This window comes from Heloderma suspectum, chromosome 5 (assembly GCF_057233095.1).
Source record: "Heloderma suspectum isolate Gila_16-S chromosome 5, 16-S_ref, whole genome shotgun sequence".
Taxonomy (NCBI): domain Eukaryota; kingdom Metazoa; phylum Chordata; class Lepidosauria; order Squamata; family Helodermatidae; genus Heloderma; species Heloderma suspectum.
Genome location: NC_139462.1, coordinates 97298148 through 97317738, shown reverse-complemented (window position 1 = coordinate 97317738; position 19591 = coordinate 97298148). Strand labels below are relative to the sequence as shown.

Here is a 19591-nt window from a genome sequence, read left to right as displayed (position 1 = left end):
CTGAAACTTTGCAGTTTCCTTCCTTATGGCCACCTCTATGCTGTTTGTCATTTTCAGAAGAATAGTTCCAAAGGAGCATGGGGGATAAATGCATCCTTTTTTGGACACCTTAAAAATGTAAAGGCTGCTCTTGCACAAAACCTCAGCACTTATCCATTTGAAATGTGGCAGGCTCAATCCCCTCAGAAGGGACAACTATCGTGCAAATTCCATCCAATTTTTCCAAGAAATAAAACGTCAGGATTTCCTTTTTGCCCAGCTGAGAACTCCAAGAGCCAAATCAACATTCAGACCAGAGGCTGCATTTCCAAGGCTTTAATTCCATTTACCCTAATGAGGCACACAGACGCAAATTCCTAGAGATGCACAGACTACAAAAGAAAACAGCCTTCAGGAGTTCAAAGGGAAACTACAAAAGTTGATCTCCGTTTGGGAAAAAAAGGCAGCAAGCTCTCTTAACTTAAGGGGTGGGAGGGGAAGATCTTCCCCTCTCCCATGAGGCATCCGGGCACAGCTGTTGACGCTGAGCCAATCAGGCAGAGCACTGAAGTTCTGCCCGTGTGACTTCCTGCTTGTGCGTGCATCTGTGTCTTGTGTCTAAAAGTTCAGGTTGTTCTTCCCTCACCTTCCCCTGTCCACTATCACTCCCAGGGATGTGTGAAGCAGGGGAGGGCTCTCCATGCAGCTGTGCTTCTGAAGCCTGGGAAAGTTCCTCCCCCACATGTTGCAGCTCTTCCTCGGAATCTGAGCTACTCTGACGCTCTATATGGTCAGAGGCAACCCTGACATCAAACAGTTATCAGTAGTTCCCTTAAAATAAATCAAAATATAAAGGTGTGTAGTTGCAACCACTGTGCCTATTTTTTGATATTTGGCAGGCATAATCCCCTCCTAAGGGAATGCAAATATTGTCCAATTCTGACTAAGCGAAAAAAGTTTATCCGTTCTTTAATTTCCCATGACAGTCAATCCACAAAGCCTTGTATTTCCAAATCTTGACTCAGGTTCAATACCCTGAGTTCGATGGCCTCCAAATCAGTCCAAGCAGAACTAGGCCTTTTTCCAAAGCGCCGAATCAGGGTCAGAGTAAAATCTTGTGATCTTCTGATTGGTGCACTTCTCTAATTTCTATGATTAGCTTTTACAATTCTAAATCAACAGATGACCTGTATAGTACTATGTGAAAATGTATTGTTCTCCTTATAAAAACATACTTCCTTTTCTCTTTTCTTTCTTAACCCTCTCAAAAATAGCTATTTCTTATACTTTCTCTACCATACCATATCAACCAACCAGGCTACAATCCTGTATACCTTTATCTGGGAGTAAGTCTCATTGAATTTAAAGGGACTTACTTCTGAGTAGGATGCTGGGAAAGATTGAAGGCAAAAGGAGAAGGGGATGGCAGAGGATGAGATGGCTAGATAGCATCACCGATGCAATGAATATGAACTTGAGCACACTCCGGGAGAGAGTGGAGGACAGGAAGGCCTGGAGTGCTATGGTCCATGGGGTCACAAAGAGTTGGACACGACTTAACGACTGAACAACAACACTTCTGAGTAGACATATATAGGATCTACTTTCAACTGAAGATTCTTATCCTATAGTATATATTATCTACCCAGTTACCAGTTCACCTATATCCTGTGATAAGAAGTGTAATCTCAAGCAAGGTACAGCCAAACCAAACCATTGCTTATTGGGGTAAATGAGATTCCCCACATTCAATTACTGGATCTCACAGTTCAGTTGTTCACTTCTCTGAGCAGGCAAAGGAGTACACAAGATCAAGGCCTACTCCCAATCTCTTCCCTCGCACAAAAAAGGAGGAGTGAGAGAAGACATATAATCTGAAGAAAACCATTATCTTATTGCCCTTCATAAAAAAAAAAAAAAACCTCTTCACCATTCTGCCACTCAATCTGACCTCCTAAATTGATATAAACTATCTACTAGTACTTTTATCTCTTCCTGAGGCTTGATATTATAAAACTCAACATTGTTTAAGAACAATTAGGACATTTTACACGGGCACAATTTAACACTGAACTTAGCCTGCAGTTTTATTAGCCAGTATGCAAGTTTGATCAACAATAATTCTCTATGTTTCATTTTTTTTAAATCTCAGTACCTTGTAGTTTAAAGCATAAACATAGCCATCAGTCCTACTCTGGAAGATTTTCTGAGATGAAATCCTAATATACCGATAGTGTTATAACTGTTATTTACACTTTCTATTGAACAGAGCCCCATGATAAAATGTTATGCTGTTAAGGGACAAAAAACCTAAATTAAAATATATAATGCATGCTTTTTTATTATTAATTCAAGTCCCTGGCAATGGAAGTTTTTATATACCATTGTCAGGAGTATCAAATTTCTAAATAAGAGAACTGACAAAAATATCAGGATTCCCTTCTATAATCTACACAGAGAAAGCTTCAATAGCAGGTAGACACAGACAAATAAAAGGCAGACATTGCAAAAGGCCTGCAAATGTGTAAAAGGAATATACAAAACCTGGGCAAAGGATAAAATGATATTGGGTAGGAGGAGAAATATAAATCTATAAAAGAAACGCCAAGCTGCTAGATTTTGCATTTTTCACAATGATTTACATAATTTAAACTGCAGGCAGAATTCTGAAGTTGTTACAATGAAGCCAAGATGAACATTAGTAAGAAGATGAACTACAAGAACTCAACCGTTAACACCAATATACCATCAACAGAAATCTATTCAATTATTTGTCTGAATATTTACAACATAAAATGGTTACTAAACCAATCCTACCAAAGGAATAGATGCATTTGTAAATCAATGAAACCTATATATCCACAATAATTTTTAGAAGAATCAAGCCACGGTTTAGCACTTAAAACCCTTTTAGTTCACTAACATGTGCTTTTAGCTTTCCCATTGAACTCAACTTTTCAAAAGTGTTTAACTGTGGCTGGATCACACCATAAGCAAGGTTTTGGGCCCTGTCCTTACATGATGGGCATTTTTTCCACCCCCCACACCACTCCCTGTAACACAATAAAACAGAAATCATGTGGGAAGGCAGGATGACACTGGAAGAAACATATTACATGAAACCCTTCTGATCTGATGCTAGCATTTTTCTTCCCATCAAATGCCCTATCACCCTTGCTTGCAAGCCTAGATCCCCCCTCCCCAGGGGATTAGCATAAAGCATTTTTGTGCAAGCACAGGTGAGGAGCAATACTCCTCCAGTGGCAATTCCTCTACCTCATAGGGCACACAAGAAACTCCTGATCTTGGACATGGTGGTACAGGGACTTGCCACTGGAAGGGAGCTGAAAAGCTCCTATGCTTGAGCAGAACACCATCAGAAGTCAGATCTTACCTGCACTTTCTATATTCCTAAATTAATGTGATTGGCACTAGGTGGAGCTATCTCTCATAACATAAGGATCAGATCTTAGAGAGACACAACAATTTGATACTCCGATTTGAAATAGCCTTACCTCTATTAGTTAATATATACATAGGTAATGTCATGGTTGATCCACACTCACACATTTTCTCAAACAGATCTGTTTCAATTCATTTAATACACTTTTGCCAGTTTTGCATACATTTGTGTAAAGATTCCCAAAGTGTAGCACAGTTTTTAAAAGTCCCTTTCCAGAGTCTAGCAATTATTTTATTTGGTATTTATTACTCAGAAGCGTTAAAAGAAGGGCCCTTACCTTTAAATGAGACAGACAATTCTGCAGGAAGATATGCCAGTTATTTAAAAAAAACTGCTTCTGACTGACACACAACAAGCAGGTGATCAATGGATACAAAGCCTGAAAGAAGAGGAAAAGAACATTTCAAATCTATGTTTCAGGACTGTGTAAGAAACCAATTAAAATATTTTCACATACTATTGCCACATTGGCCTGTAGTAATAGGCCAAGAATCTTTGCTTATTAAACCTTAATAGGCATGCAGACCACTCACTTGCATGAGCAGGTAAACAAATTAGACATAGACCCAGTTTGCACATAACAGTGGCAAATCATGGGTTAATTAATCCAAGATTTGCTGCAGTGTGTGCCACCACCATTCTGCACATGCAACCTCCAACTGGACTAATCAGAAGTTGCTCCATGTCATCCAACCCTGGGCACTATAATCGTGGGTTAAACAACTCACAGTTAACCTAACAATTAATGTAGTTTAAATAACCCACAGTAAACCTACAATGAGGCTAGACAGATGACACAACAGCCGACCATGAGTTATTTAACCCACAGTGAGGCTGCGGCACATGTGGAGTGCATGAGGCTGCCGTTTTGTATATGTAAGAGTCAACCCTCTATTGCACTAAGAATTTGAATGCTTACTCATAGTTCTAAGAATTGTTATTTAAATCAAGGTATCTTATGTAGCTGGGATTTTCTCTAGGCAGGTAGTTCATGCAGTGACTGATAAGTAGTTTGAATTCAGTAAATCAAAGCCAGCAGAATAGCTATAAAAAAGCTATCATCGTAAGATTTTATTTTTTGTTCACAGAAACCATAGCCTGACCATCAGCATCCAGACCTGGCCCCAATACAACAGTCCTCATTCCTTCTCTTGCAAAGTGAGTGTTTTTATCACTCACGTAGAGCACCTGCAAAGTTGGCCATAGGACTTCATGCACTGCTTTTAGGCTGGGCAGCTTTTCCAAAGTAGCAGCACTTCTGACCTGGAAGATGCCCCGTGCAAAAAAGTATGTATTTAAATAATGTATATGCCATTCTTCAGCAGAGAGCCCCTACCTAGAGTGACTAACAATTGCACAATAAAAATTTAAAACCAACACCAAACATTTAATAATCATAAAAAGTGCACAATGAAAATTATAATAAGGAATAGCAGATGGACAACCCCTGCCCACTGGCATTCACCCAACACCAAAAAGACAACATGTTTGCTAACAGACCAGCCTTTCTGGGGAAAATGTTCTAGATGTAGGGTAGGACAACTAAAAAGACCTCTTCTCCGGTCACCCCTGCCTAAACTCCAAGAGTGGAGGGACTCGAAGAAGGCCCTCTGAGGAAAAGTGCTGAAAATTACAGCATACTTCACAGCGTGCTCCCAGTTGACTGCCCTGCCCTTTACACCCAACTTCTGTGTAAAACTATCAAGCAACTGAAGGCGTTTTCACTTGATAGCTCTCAGGAAAATGTCCCTACACTGATTTAAGCAAACTTCCGTTAAATTTATTAACCTACCAGTTAAAGAGATTAGAGCTTGCAGCCCTAGTTCACAGTCATTCAACTTCCCAGACCGAATTAACTGGCCATCCCAGGTATCTGCTATGACAAATGACTTTGCTGAATAGCATGCACAAGTTCTATTCTGGAGAAATATTAAGTAACTTAAATTATTTCTTAAATACCAATGAGTGCTTCTTTCTTGAACTCAGCTCAAAGGTAGTCTGGTAAAGCATCTCCACGAAGTTTTTCAGACATGGTACATTCACTTCATTTTTAACAGCCTAGTATCAAAATAAAGAAACAGATAAATCTCTTCAAAAAAAGAAGATAAATGAAGACATTCACAAGCACAAAATGATAAGGACCCTGATAATTAAGCATTATACATAATCTTATAAATTTCATTTAAGTCTTGCTGCTCAAAAGAAATTAACATGCAATCAATTATGCAGCATAACACTTGGTCAAGCAATAAAAAATTACAGCTATTTAGATTTAAAAAATAATGAAATCCTGAGGCCTGTTGAGGCATTGCTTAACAGGGAAATATGGGCACCTGGTAAGAATCTTGGGTTCCATGTGCTGCACTCCAACTCACTCACAGGGGTGGGTGGGTGGGCGAGAGATCTTATCCAAGTTGTTTATAAATGTAGTATCTCCCTGATACCCCTGAGTGATAACTGAAAATAATAATTTTGTTCTTGCTAGCAGGGTGATACACAGGACAGCTTGGATCAGATACCACTTTCTCTCCATGGTGATGGCTTCACACATGCCAAGGACTCTTACTAGGTTGAATTTTGTTCTGAGTAAGTAATCTCTGAATATGCTACTGCACTTACAATGGGCCAGTTCGCACGTCACAGTGGCAAATCGTAGGTTAATTAACCTGCAATTTGCCTGGACACACACCATGCATAAGCCACTTCCACTTACTGCAAGCTTCAATCAGCTCAATCGGATGTTGTCAGCAAGATGTGCGAACCAGGACCAAAGGGTTGTTTAGGGGTTAAATGACTCAGTAGTTAACCCAACAACAAATCATAGGTTAAATGCTGGGTTATTTAGAGGCTAAAAAACCCATCAGTCTGGATTTGTATGTCATGTTGACAACCTCCAATCAGGCTGATCAGAGGTTGTTTACAGTAAACAGAGTGAGTGGCAGGTAACATGCATCCCCGCAAATTGTGGATTAAATAACCCATGATTAACCACCATGACATGTGAAACAAGTCAATAAATTTACAATCCAAGTAAAGATCTTTTAGTTGGTTAACCACCTTGTTTTTAACCAAGTTGTCAAATTTAATTGACATATGCTAACACAAATATTTTTTTAAAGATCCTTAAATAACAGGTTTATTTTTATGGAATAAAAATATACAGAGTTTATATAATAGAGAACAAGGTTTTTTAAATACTATTTTGCAGAGATGGATTTGCTTTCATTCAGGATCATCAAAGGGGTGGGGGTTATATATTTTATCAAAGTTGTGAAGAAGGCAATACTTTGACCTTAGGTGTACAAGGTTAACTTATTTGAGACAACTGAACCTACCAGCTATGGTTCTAATCTCCTGCCATACTTCGAAAAACATACACCTGTTTGTTAAGTAGCTCTGTTCAGAATATGAGCAGGGTTGAAAAAATCCTCAAAAAGCACTGATATGTCAACAGGACCAGTTCTCTTTGTCTGAGCCCCATATTCTATTGGAGAGGAGAACACCTCTCTCCCCCATCACACACATCTGTTGTGGAAGAATGAAAACTACTTACAGCAGCAACAGGGATGAGAATTTCTACAAACAAACCAGCAAGTGAGTGCTTTATGTCCTTATCTTTTACTTCCAAGAAGTACTGTGCACATTCCTATAAGAAAGCAGTTGTCAGATTTCTGTTGTACAGCATCTTGTTTAGCTTCAAGAGCCACATGAAAAAGATGCCTAAGGGTTGTAACTAACATACCAACACAGTCAACTAAAATGGCCAATAACTGAACTGGAATAAACTTGGAAACCATGCTACATTTATTCTGCAATTTTCATAATTATGAAGACCATCACATTTTCAAAGATGAGAAATCAAAACACAGGTCTTCTAAATAATGTGATTATTCAGCACCAACGTTTTGTACACACCAGCTGCAAAAGACTGAGCCCAATTATGCTCAGACAAGGATATAGCAGGAATAACAGCTCTAACATGCTACTTTATGGGAAGGTCCATAGCTTAGTATGGTAGAGCAAATGCCTTGCATGCAAAGGATCCCAGGTTCAATCCCTGCCTCTTCAGATAAGTTGGGGAAAGAAATCTGTCTGAAACACTGGAGAGCTTTTGCTGTTTAGTGTATACAATACTGAGTTAGAGATAGATCAATGGTTTGAGTTTGTACAAGGCAGCTACTTATGAAGCTGATTCTCATGCACATCTCAGAAGCAGCTTCCCACAGCACCAATGCCCACTGTAACTCATATCCCTCAACTAGGGCATTAAGATTTCCATACACAGAACTGATATTTAAAAACTAAAACAAACCAACCTCATTGGCTCAAATCCAGAAAACTTAGTCATGCCACTAAAATCAGTAGGACAAGTTAGTTGTAACTAATCTAGATCCCATTAATTTCAACAGGACTTTACTTAGAGAAACTATGGTTACCAGGTTTGGAAACAACTAAGATCTTAAACCATAGTTTGAAGTTGCTTTAAGATCCTGCCTAGTTCCAAACCTGGCAACCATAGTTTTGAAGTTCAGACAAAATGGGAAACTATGGTTAATTAGAAACTTCCTGGTTCAATATGATATGATACAACTTCTTATATCCCTACCCTGGCTTCCTGTTCCCTCCCAGGTACAGCACAATCTTGTTTTTACTTTCAAAGTCCTCTGTCACTTTGTCCACCTTCTCTCTTCACTCCTATACCCCAAAACATTCCTGCCTGTGACCTTCATTCCTTCAGCTCCACCACCCTCAACCATCTGAAGATCTCCCTCAAAAGAATCCACCCTTTCTCCCTTAGTTTCTCATACGCTTTGAAATGCCTCCCAGATGCTACCTCTCATGCTCCCTTCAAATTGCCCTACGAAACCTACATTTTCGTGTAGCCTTTGACTCAGCCTAGTTCCCATGTCCTACTGCAACAGACGTGAGCATGTATAATTGAAACAATTGCATATTCTTTTCCTGTTTATCCCTGCCTCTGCTTCCCCCCGCCCTGTTTCCTCATTGTCTAATTTTAAGTTGTAAGCTCCTCAGGGTCTTGTACTCTGTAAAGCACCATGCACAGTGATGGTACAAAATAAATAAAATAATTTACCTGCATGAACTGAAATGATGCTTCAAAATCTTCTACAGGATACATTTTTACTCTGAAAAACTTCATCCCCATAATTAAGCTGATGATACTTTGTACCACATGAGGACTTTGTTCCTTTTGTCGCAGTTCTTTTAATTCTGTGACAAATTTCTTTCTAACAGCTTGAAACCTAGATTGTGGAAAGACAGACACCAAGGGTCTTAAAAATAATTTAAACAATAATTGTTGCAAAGAGGTTTCCCTATTAATAGTCAAAGAATTGTACGATGCCCCCATTTTAAAAAGATGGATATCTTAAGTCCATATGGATAAATCTGGGACATTCAGACAACATGGATTAGGGCCTAGTGTCACATTTCAACAGTTGCCCTTTCGGGTGCATACATCACTTTCCCCCTAACATTCCTCATGATGTCACTCTTAAAATATCAATTCATAGAATCATAGAATAGTAGGGTTGGAAGGGGCTTATAAGACCATCAAGTCCAACCCCCTGCTCAATGCAGGAATCTAAGTCAAAGCATCCCTGACAGATGGCTGTCCAGCTTCATCTTGAATGCCTCCAGTGTGGGAGAGCCCACTACCTCCCTAGGTAATTGGTTCCACTGTCGTATTGCTCTAACAGTCAGGAAGTTTCTCCTGATGTTCAGCCGGAATCTGGTTTCCTGTAACTTGAGCCCGTTATTCCGTGTCCTGCATTCTGGGATGATCGAGAAGAGATCCTGGCCTTCCTCTCTGGGACAACCTTTCAAGTACTTGAAGAGCACTATCATATCTCCCCTCAGTCTTCTCTTCTCAAGGCTAAACATGCCCAGTTCTTTCAGTCTCTCCTCATAGGGCTTTGTTTCCAGTTTCCATTTCTACCTTTAGCATGGTCAGCTCATCCAAAATCATTTTTCTCTGTTCAAAAGAGGGAGGAGGTAGCACTTTCTCTCTCTCTCACACACACACACACACATACACACACGCACACACACAGTGAAATGATACACCTTGAAATTAGCAAGGGATAGCAATTTATCTGGCAATCTGGCACTGAACTGCTGAGAATGCCAAATTCTTAAATCCTATCATTAAGACAAGGATACATACTACCTGCTCTCACCATTCATGCAAATTTATGTATAAACATGAGCCAAATGAAAAGTTCTGAACCTTGGAAACTTGTTTAAAAAGGAGCAACTTACTTCGATTGTGCAAGAACCCCTATCACTTCTGCATATAAATCTGCAATAATATGCACATTCCCAGTGTTGGTTCCTGAATACCTGTGATGAAGAAAAAGTGTAGAAAATAAAAGCCATAAATTTGTTTTTACTCAATATTACCTACAGTCAATACAATGCTGGACACAATCATAAGAGATGCACCATCTATTAGAAAGAACTACCAAGTTTAAATAGAAAGAAGGGTGAAAAAATCAAAATAATGTTTGGACTGTCACAATGACAACAATATTTAACCTTAAGCATGCAGCTGAAATCTCTATTTATTTATTTGTAATATTTATATACAGCCTTTTGTTAACAAATTCCAGGGCAGTGTACAAGATTCATTAAAACTGAAATAGAAACTTACAATACCACAGAAAATCTAACAAATTTAGGCATTAAAATCAGCAAATGCTTGGGTAAACAAATACATCTTCAACAGGTGCTGAAGCACCATCAGGGTTAGCACCTGTTGTACTGTGGGGGGAGAGAATTCCAAGGGCAGAGCACCACAACCAAAATAGTCTAGGAAAGATATGGGGGAAAAGCACTTCTAGGCAAAATTGTAACAGAAGCATTTGAAAGTGTTTTCCACTCAGAAATGACAGCTGATTAACATATCCAAACTCGAAGCATGGAAATACTCTCAAATTTGCATTTCAAAATGGTGGCCATGTGCTAATCTGCAGGTAAGTGTAATTTCTCCTTAAACTTTTATTTTTCAATGTTGTAATGTCCCAGTGACTAGTAATTAATGTTAACAGTCTAAGAAATATATGGGTCCAGGAATATAGTATTGCAATTATTATACATAATAACCATATTATCCATAATAATAAAAGGGGATGTGTGTCTGCCAGAGCCATAGAGCCAAGACTGTGAAACCTAGACATCTGAAACTTGGCATGCATACTAAGGGGATCTTAGGAGTATAATGTCAGTGTTCTTTGTTTGCAATGATTTTAATTAATTAAAATGTGTCCACGTGTTTGAACCCTACAGTTGCATCTACAGTCACTACGTGGCAACATTCCCCTAACCAGCACATGGTGTTGCAGTGGATACATTTGACACTAGGGGAGATTGGTAGGCCAGGAGAGTGTTACATGGCTTCTCTCTCCCCACTACTGTGGAGCAGCCCCTCTCAGGGCAATTGAGTGGATGGATCCCTCCCTCAGAGGACTGTAGGGATGCATCAATGCAGGGGCTATGCCTAGGGGTACCAGCGGGCATGGTTTCACTCAGTCAGGGTTGGCACAATGTGTCCAGCTCTATTGGCTGTGTAAGTTTCCTTGAAGGCATCTCGGTATTAAACTAAGGGTTATTCCAACACTGTGCAAAGCCAAGGCCATTCACTAGTAGCTAATAATAAAAAAAATACAACTAAGTTAAATCATGGAACTTCTTCCAGGCAAAGCAGAACCTATTCATCACCATCACTGTCAAACCACTGTCACATCCACTGACTTGCCAGTTATCAAAAGCGGTTGAACAAGGCAAGCCATTTTGTTTGCATCCATAGCGCAAAGTTGAATATCCTGTTATACAGTTACACCTAATCACTTTCATAAGTCATTCATGAGCAGGAGCCATATCAAACATGTTTGGCCAGCACATCTGATGTTTCAGGTATCAACCTTCATGCTACATCAAAGCTGTAAAAATGGGAAAAAATCCCACAATAGTATGCAGGTGTGGAGAACCTGGTCTTGTGGTAGGGGCCTGTACGCAACAGCAAACCCATACAGTTTCTCTCAACCTGTCTCTTTGGTGCAGTACTAGGTGCAAACCCTCAAAGTCAGTGTGGTGTAGTGGCTAGAGTGTTGGACTAGGAGCTGGGAGATCCAGGTTCTAGTCTCCACTTGGCCATGGAAGCTCACTGGGTGACTTTGAGCCAGTCACAGACTCTCAGCCCAACCTACCTCACAGGGTTGTTGTTGTGAGGCTAAAATGGGGAGGAGAAGGATTATGTATGCCGCCTTGGGTTCCTTAAAGAGGAATAAAGACAGGCTATAAATATAATAAATAAATAAGTCCACTCCAGAGCAGAGAGGACTCCTGGTGACGAAAATAGTATTCCTATGGACCATGGCGATCCTTCACCCGCCACTGACCCTCCAGCCTAGGCTGGTGCTGCACTGAGTGCCCAGGCAGGCACAACTGGGTCAGGTCCACCTCACCTAGCTCCCCCACTCAGGTCTCAGAAATATATGCCAGGTTGGGTCCCCCATCCATGATCAAATCATGGATGAGGGCAGTCTTATTATGTACTGATGTGGTGTATATATTAAATGCTTCTACGATGACTTCCTAACCAGAAGGCACGTCCACGTAGTAAATAAGCGGAAACTCGTGTATTAACAGTCACATTTGATAGTGTGCACTAGCTTCACAGAACACCGGTGTACATGCCACGCAGCAAACACCACACAGGTGTTTGCTGCAATTCCTTATATGCAAATATTTTACATGTAGAGATTTCATCACATGATTCACAGCTATACTGATTTCAAGGGGTCTTCCTTTTAGGCTTCACATTAACATCTTAAATACATGGAGTAAATTAGCATTAGAAATAGATCTTATTATACAATAAGCAAAACTGCTGCAAGCTGCTTTTGGCTTTATTATAAATAGCCTATTTAATTCAAGACTTACTTGACTAATCCTTTTCTTGCACATTTTTTCCCTTAAGATCTAGGCTTTTTAGACTATAATCTTCTACACACATCCATAGAGATCCAACAGAACTGAATGGGATTTACATCTGAGTTAACATGTATAGGATTGCACGGTTAGTCTTAAAAATATTATTTGACAAAAATGTAATTAAAGTTTAGCCAGCTGATCAAAATAAATATATTAACACCTTAAACCTGAAGATACACACTAGTGTATCTTATCTGCAATACCAGAGTGACCAGTGGCCACTCAGTAATCAAAGCAAAGTTAAGAACTGTTGAAAGATACCGTTTTTAAAATGTACTTACCCTTCCTTGTGTTTAAAGTGCTTAAAAGCCAAATTTAGAACTTCATGAACTAAAGGGTCAGGCACTGGATGAACAGGTATCTGTAACACAGAGGGCACATACTGCTTACTTTTACTGCTTAGATATTGACCTGGTTTGCACGTCATGCTAAGCCATGGTGGGCTGTTATTGCAGGTGGTTGCAGGGTGGCTTAGTGTGACATCTGAACCTGGAGCCGTTTTTCCATCGTGGGTTGTTTTTCACAAATGAGCCACCCTGAGAACTCATGGCTTGCTGTAGGGTAGTTTAGGGTGACTTGTTGCAACGTCTAAACTCAGCAGGGCGATTTTATCCTGGGAATGGCTAGAGAGTCACCTGGCAAGAGTGGCAAAAGCCCCTGTCACGCATCGTGATCTCGCTAGTGCTGTCACCATTCTCCCTCATCCTTTCTCAGCACCCTCCACCTCAGGATGGATTCTTACATTTGTTTTTCATAGAAATCTTGAAGAAAGGACACCAGAGAGAGTTCTGAATGCATCTGCAATTTTCTTAAGTCCTGTGCAAGTACACAGGAGTGAATGTCTGCTGCTAGGAGTTTTGTGTAATTTTCCCCCCAGTTTTACTGCTCTGCCTTGAAATTTGCACTATTTCCCTGTTTTACTGCTCTGCCTTGAAATGTGTGTATGTTTACCCACTCAGTCCCTGCTCTGCCTTGAAATGTGCATATGTTTAGGAATCCCACTGACTGTCATGTAACCCTCATGTACATCTGACAGCTAACAAGGGAGACCAGTGGAGGGAAGCAAAAAGCACGAGAGGGGGAGGAGGAGCCGAAAGTGGTTGGGGGCTGCAGGAGAGAAGGAGCTTTAGGGGTGGGTGTTATTACTTCAGTAGAATGTGAAGCAGGCTTTTTTTTAAAAAAAAGTTGTTAGCTAGAAAGGGAAGTGCTGAGGTGGCAGATGAAATTGACAAGGACATTGACAAGAGGGAGATGCCAGTATGCTTGGCTAACTAGCAGACAGGTGGTTTTGTGCCCCTGCGCAAGACCCTTGGGAAAAAATTACGAGCGCGTTCCCACATTCATAAGGGCTCAGAAAATTACTTCCTTTTTGCAATCTGATGTGGGACAGGGGGGACTTTCCCTCATGAGCCAGCAACCCCAGCAGACCAATTGCAGAAAAGGTGCTGACATTGGAAACAAGGAAACAAGGATTTCTACCGCAAAGGCCCCTGGGATATGCACTGGCTAGGGACTGAGGGGGGGACTGAGAGAGAAACAAGCCACAGCAAGCCGCTAAGAGAGCAATCACCTGTCGGGAGTAATGGACAAGCCACCAACTCACTGTGGCTTGTTCTCAGGGTGGCTTAGCATGACATGTGAACTCAACCATTGAGTTGTATCAGAACGTAACTTGTATGGTAACTGGATAAATACACCCACACTATCGACATAACAAAATATATTTATCTATCTGTTTGGAAAGTGGGGATTTGAGTAAATGAAACTACATTCCAGTACTTGCATTTCTTTTTCACTGAAATAGGAGTCTTCATTTAATGGATCTAGGTTTTAAATTGCAAAGAATAACAGAAAAAAGCCTAGGAAGCAAGTAAAGTTTGGGCAGCTGAAAGGATTACTGTAATATCACATGACCTCTGCTTACGTATGCTTCAGTTTTGTACATAAGCATTTAAAACAGACTACACAAATGTTCAGTTGTTTAAACAATTAAAAGCAAAAAAGATTATTGGACAGAGCACACAGCTCATAGAAATTAAAGGGCTTACCTGTTTTAGAACTTCTACTAAAACTAAACAAAAAATAAAATCTACAGCTAAATCCCTCCTTTCAAGTAGATAGTCCCTCTCACGCTGTTGCTCATCCCTGAAACAAACACAAATATCAAATAAATTTGAGATAGCATAAGTTTTTTTCCCTTAAAACAGAAACTCATATATATGAAACATATAACGATTCAAATTTTTCATTTTTTATAACATAAAAAGAGCCATGTTGAGTCAGACCCAAAGTTTATTTAGTTCAACATTCTGCTCACACAGTGGCCAATCAACTGCCTGGAGGAAGCCCACAAATAGGACATGAGTGCGATAGCACCCAGCTGCTCATTGTTCCCCAGCAACTTGCATGCAGGGGCATACTGCTTCCGATACTTGCATAACAAGTCAACAGCACTGAGCATGACTTTTCAGCTCTTCTGTTCTGTGCCTCCTGGCAACCCTGGAATTCTTTATCACCTTTAGAATTTCAGATTAGCAAAAAGAAAAACTTTAAAAGGAAAAATCCGCTAGGAAATTAACTGCGGGGAACTATTTTTAGAAATAATGTCAGGAATTGATACAGGCGGGTTCGCATGTAACACTAAGCCACCCTGCAAATAAGCCACAGTGCATTGGTTGTTTGTGGAACAACCCACGGCATGCCTGACAGATGATCGGGCTTGCCATGGCTTGTTCTCCCTTCCTTCCCCCTCAGTCCTCCAGCCGGCTCTGGCATGCATCCCAGGTGACTTCATGGCAAAATCTGTCTTGTCTCCCCCTCCCCGCTCTGACCACTATCCCTTTTTATTCCCTGGCTGTTTCTTTTTCTTGTTTTGGTGCCTCAAGAATGCGCAAATGAGGTCGTAATTTTATTATTATCATTATTGACAGTTTTTCGCACGTACACACTTATGGCTGTCCAATATGTGCAGTTTTGCCTAGTCAACTTCTTTGTACATTTCAGCTGTCAATGGGAAAGTGGAGCAGGTAATATACAAGAAAATTGACAAGACGAGGCTCCATATAGGCTAATTTGTGCACAGTTATGAAGAACCGGGGGAGAAATAATAGTAAGAGAAAGGAGGGGCCCAGTAGGGCATTCAGAAGCACTGAAAATGGGGAGGGGGAGTAAGTGCACCAAAAGGGGTGGGAACAATATCTCCTCCTTGGCAGTGTGATCCTCTCGCTTTTAAGTGTTGAACCAACATTTCTCAGTCTCCTTCACCTTTTCAGCACTTCCCTGACTCTCCAGCTATTCCAGAAAGGGGAGATAGAAGCCCTTTTCACAGCTCCTTTTCAGAGCAGTTATTACTGTGGTTCCTGCACTTCAGTGGACCGGCAAAAATAATATATATTTTTTAAAGTATGACCCCCAGTTGTGCATTTTTGAGACACCGATTTTTTTTTAAGCTGGGGAACAAGTGACGGTCCCTCCAAAGTGCCATTTCAGCATCAGTGGAAGGGCAGTCACTGGTGAGATCACAAAAGTGAGCAACATGGGCTTTTTTGCCACCCTTGCCAACCAGCTCTGTAGCTTATTGCAGCAACCCATGATAAAATCAGTGTCCCGGGTTCGGATGACACAACAACGCACCATGAGTACAAACAACCCTACAACAAGCCATGGGTATCTGCGTGGCTCGTTCACAAAAATAAGCCACCCCACGGAAAACGCACTGGGTTCAGACAACACAAAAACCAATCATGGCTGCCCATGGCGGGTTGTTGTGTTGTGTGAACCCAGGCCTGCCCCAACAGGGCAATGTGTTACATGTTATGTTGCCCCCTAGACTCTGCTACTATAACTGCCTCAATTTTCCCGCTGAAGGTCTGTCAGCAACTTATCATAGAATCATAAGGTTGGAAGGAGCCTACAAGACCATCAAGTCCAACGCCCTGCTCAATGCAGGAAATCCAAGTACTAACCAGGGCTAACCCTGCTTAGCTTCCAAGATCAGACAAGATCTGCCTTTGCTCAGGCCTTACTATCTGTTACCATGTGCTGATTTCTAGGTAGAATTCCTAGGTTCCTAGGTAGAATTCCTAACCCTGTTTAAGCAAGTTACCTTCAGTGGCGCAGCTAGGGCTGGACCTTGGAGCTAAAGTAAAGGGCCCCACAGCACAGCACAGCACAACCCACCCACCCACCCCCAAATGACCAAAGAGAGCAGCAGGTGATGGGGCAGCAGAAACAGGCCTGGCATCAACACTTGGGCTGGCATGGGCAGGCTGCTTGCCATAGTGCCCTTTCAACTTATTTTTAAAAACATTTTATAGTTAGGGGCAGCTATGCACATGGTTACAGATGATTATTAGTTTTACTTTTCCCTCGTTCCTTGAGACTTGTAGCCTCAGAACCAAGAAGAAATACCTTCGGTACCCAACACTGAACTCAAGTATGACACCGAACAGGGGACAGTGGGTGGGTTGTGTGAATGAACAGATGACCACTCAAAAAACTAGTTACAGGTAGCAAGCTGTCTTTCTTCTTCGTAGTCTCTATGCATCACACAAATGGGCGAGTAGCAAACTAACTTGCAAGGTGGTGGGTCAGTGTCCTATTACAATACAAAAGAAAGGACAGCATGACCAAAAGTACAGTCAGCTCTAGCCTGAACATCCAGTCTGTAATGTCTAATAAAAGTAGATGGGGTTGACCATGATGCAGTGCAGCATAGTTCAGGGATGGCAACCCCTCTGTCGAATGTGACTGACATCACTACTGCATGAATAGAGTGAGCTCGGATTGGGGCTGGCAGTTTCAATCCAGCAAGCTCATATGATAGTTCAATAGTCTTTACGACTCAGGGCACAAGGCACTGGGCCAAAAGCGGCTGGCCCTTATTCTTGCGCTGTAACAAACAGGTGAGGTGAGAGTTGGAATTGTTCAGTCCTCAACTTATAGAAGGCAAAAGCACGGTGCACATCATGCGTGTGCAACGCAAACTCCAGAGGTATAGATGGGGAAGTGAAGAACGCAGGCAGAGTAATGGCCTGGTTTAAATGAAAATCTGACATGCCTTTTGAGAAGAAGGCAGGGTCAAGTCTGAGTACCATCTTGTCTTGGAGAAAAGTGAAGTAATGCTGGTCTACTCTGAGCATGCAGAATTCAGTGGCACAACATGCAGATGTAACAGCCACCAAGAACGCCACTTTCCAAGAAAAAAAGCATAGGTCTGTAGTCGCCAGTGACTCAAAGGGCTTGGATGAAAGTTCTTGAAGCACTACAAAGAGGCTCCAGCTCGGTACTGTGGAATGAACTGGTGGTGCCAGATTCCTGATCCCCTCCAGGAATCTCTTTGCTGTTGGGCTCTAGTTTCCTGGGGAAGGCCAGCTGACCTCAACCAGGTGGGATGATGCAAGGTGATGAAACAGGAGCTGCAATCAACTTGATGGCAAGACATGTTTATTTGTTGTCTCAATAAGTTCATCACCATGGATTGAAAGAAGCAGCCCAGTTCCTTGTTGTTATCCGGAAGATGCTCAGAGAGGCAGCTAACCTTGTCCCACAGAAGGAGTTGGTGCTCCGACACAGCTGCCTGATAATTCAAAATCTTTAGGCCCATTGCAACAGAGTAATATAATCTCTTCCCAAGTAGATCAAGATGTCTACCTTCCTTATCAGTTGGAGAAGAATGTGCCCTCCATAACTTTCCTTGCGCTGCCTTGACAACCACTGAATTCGGGGCAGGGTGTTTAAACAGGTATTCAGCATTAGCTTCCTAGACCTGATACATTCCTTCCAAATGCTTAATTGGTGGCATAGTGGAGGGAGCTTTCCAAGATTGTTTAATAGTCTCTTCCAATGCCGGAAGGAGTGGTATGGCCACAGGCCAGGATAGGTCTGCATTCACCACATCAAAAACCGGATCCCGTACTGTGGAAGTCACTTGCTGGGTTTCCAAGCCCAGGGACAGTTCCATTCTCAGAATCTGATTAGAAAATTGTCCATGATCCTCTCATGGCAAAATAGTGTCATTTGACCCAACAACCGCATCAGGCAAAGAAATCGACAAAAGGCAGTAAGACTGATTCTGCTGTCAGATTGACAGCCTTCCATACAGGAGGGTCAGGATTCTCCCCATGGAACCTGGACTGGAGCTTGCTTATCACCTTCCTTGCGAGGAAGCAATAAAACATCACCAGTAATGACTTGTGGTAGTGGCTGTAGAGTGGCCACCAGTTGTTCAGGAAGCGGGACGGCCAGTAGATGAGTTGCTTGGTGCTGCTGTGGAGCAGGAGGTGCACTCTGGGTGAGTACATGCAAAACACCATCCCGATCCGGCGGTGTCGACATCATAGTCAATGGGAGCCAATGGTATTGACTCTTCCCGGTATGGTCGATCACAATGGCAACGATAGTAGTAGTAGGGACTGTACAGCTCATCATGGTCTTCGATCCAATCATGGGGTCTCCTGTATCGGACATCCCAAGCCAAACATCTATCCCAGTCATAGAACAGTGACGTGGACCTATCTTGATCATGGCTTCACTCATAAAACCTAGGGGGATGACCTCTGTTAATGGAACCAACCAAGTACAGTGAATCTGGAGACCCCGGAATTTGATCTCAGAATGTTTCATACCCTTGTGGGTGAGAACAAGATGGAAAAGTGGGTGGATTCATAGGGGATGGATCCCGGATCTCACCCTCTGATGTCGATGTGATTGGAGTGGGATCTGTCACAGGAGCTGGACTCACCATAAGAATTGGTGAGAATAGCATTGGTGGTATGGGAGGTACAGTCATTGGTAAAGGAGACTGTATTCGATCCCGGGGCACTGGAGGAGCAGCGGGAGACGCGGCCAGTACTGGAGGTTGCTGTTGATCCCGAGATGCTAGAGCTTAATCGGGGATAGTGGTAGGAAGTGAAGAACATGCTCGATCCCGAGTTGAGGTGCTGGGAAACGCAGCCAGTACAAGAGGTCACTGTCGATCCTGAGATGCCAGGGCAGGATCAGGGAGAGTGATAGGAACCGAAGGATGCACCTGATCCTGAGTAAAGTCATCCGACTTTTTAGAAGTCTTTTTCTGCTTCTTTTTAGGTTCTGAAGAAGATAGACTTGCCTGTTCAGAACCTTTAGCCCTCTTGG

At 41.8% G+C, this 19591-nt stretch overlaps 1 protein-coding gene across 15 annotated transcripts in view; it reads right to left on the bottom strand.

The window, feature by feature from the left end:
* FRYL (FRY like transcription coactivator) overlaps positions 1 to 19591 on the bottom strand; it is a 261277-nt gene that overhangs the window by 139684 nt on the left and 102002 nt on the right. For 14 of the 15 annotated variants that reach the window (XM_084856817.1, XM_084856818.1, XM_084856816.1 and 11 more), the window contains 7 exons: positions 14506 to 14602; positions 12739 to 12818; positions 9725 to 9805; positions 8538 to 8706; positions 6996 to 7088; positions 5402 to 5500; positions 3720 to 3821 (listed from right to left, as the gene is read on the bottom strand). In XM_084856817.1, coding sequence (XP_084712943.1) covers positions 3720 to 3821; positions 5402 to 5500; positions 6996 to 7088; positions 8538 to 8706; positions 9725 to 9805; positions 12739 to 12818; positions 14506 to 14602 — 721 coding nt within the window. Of the gene's footprint in view, positions 1 to 3719; positions 3822 to 5234; positions 5321 to 5401; positions 5501 to 6995; positions 7089 to 8537; positions 8707 to 9724; positions 9806 to 12738; positions 12819 to 14505; positions 14603 to 19591 lie in introns of those variants that run through there. The other variant, XM_084856821.1, reaches the window with a different exon arrangement.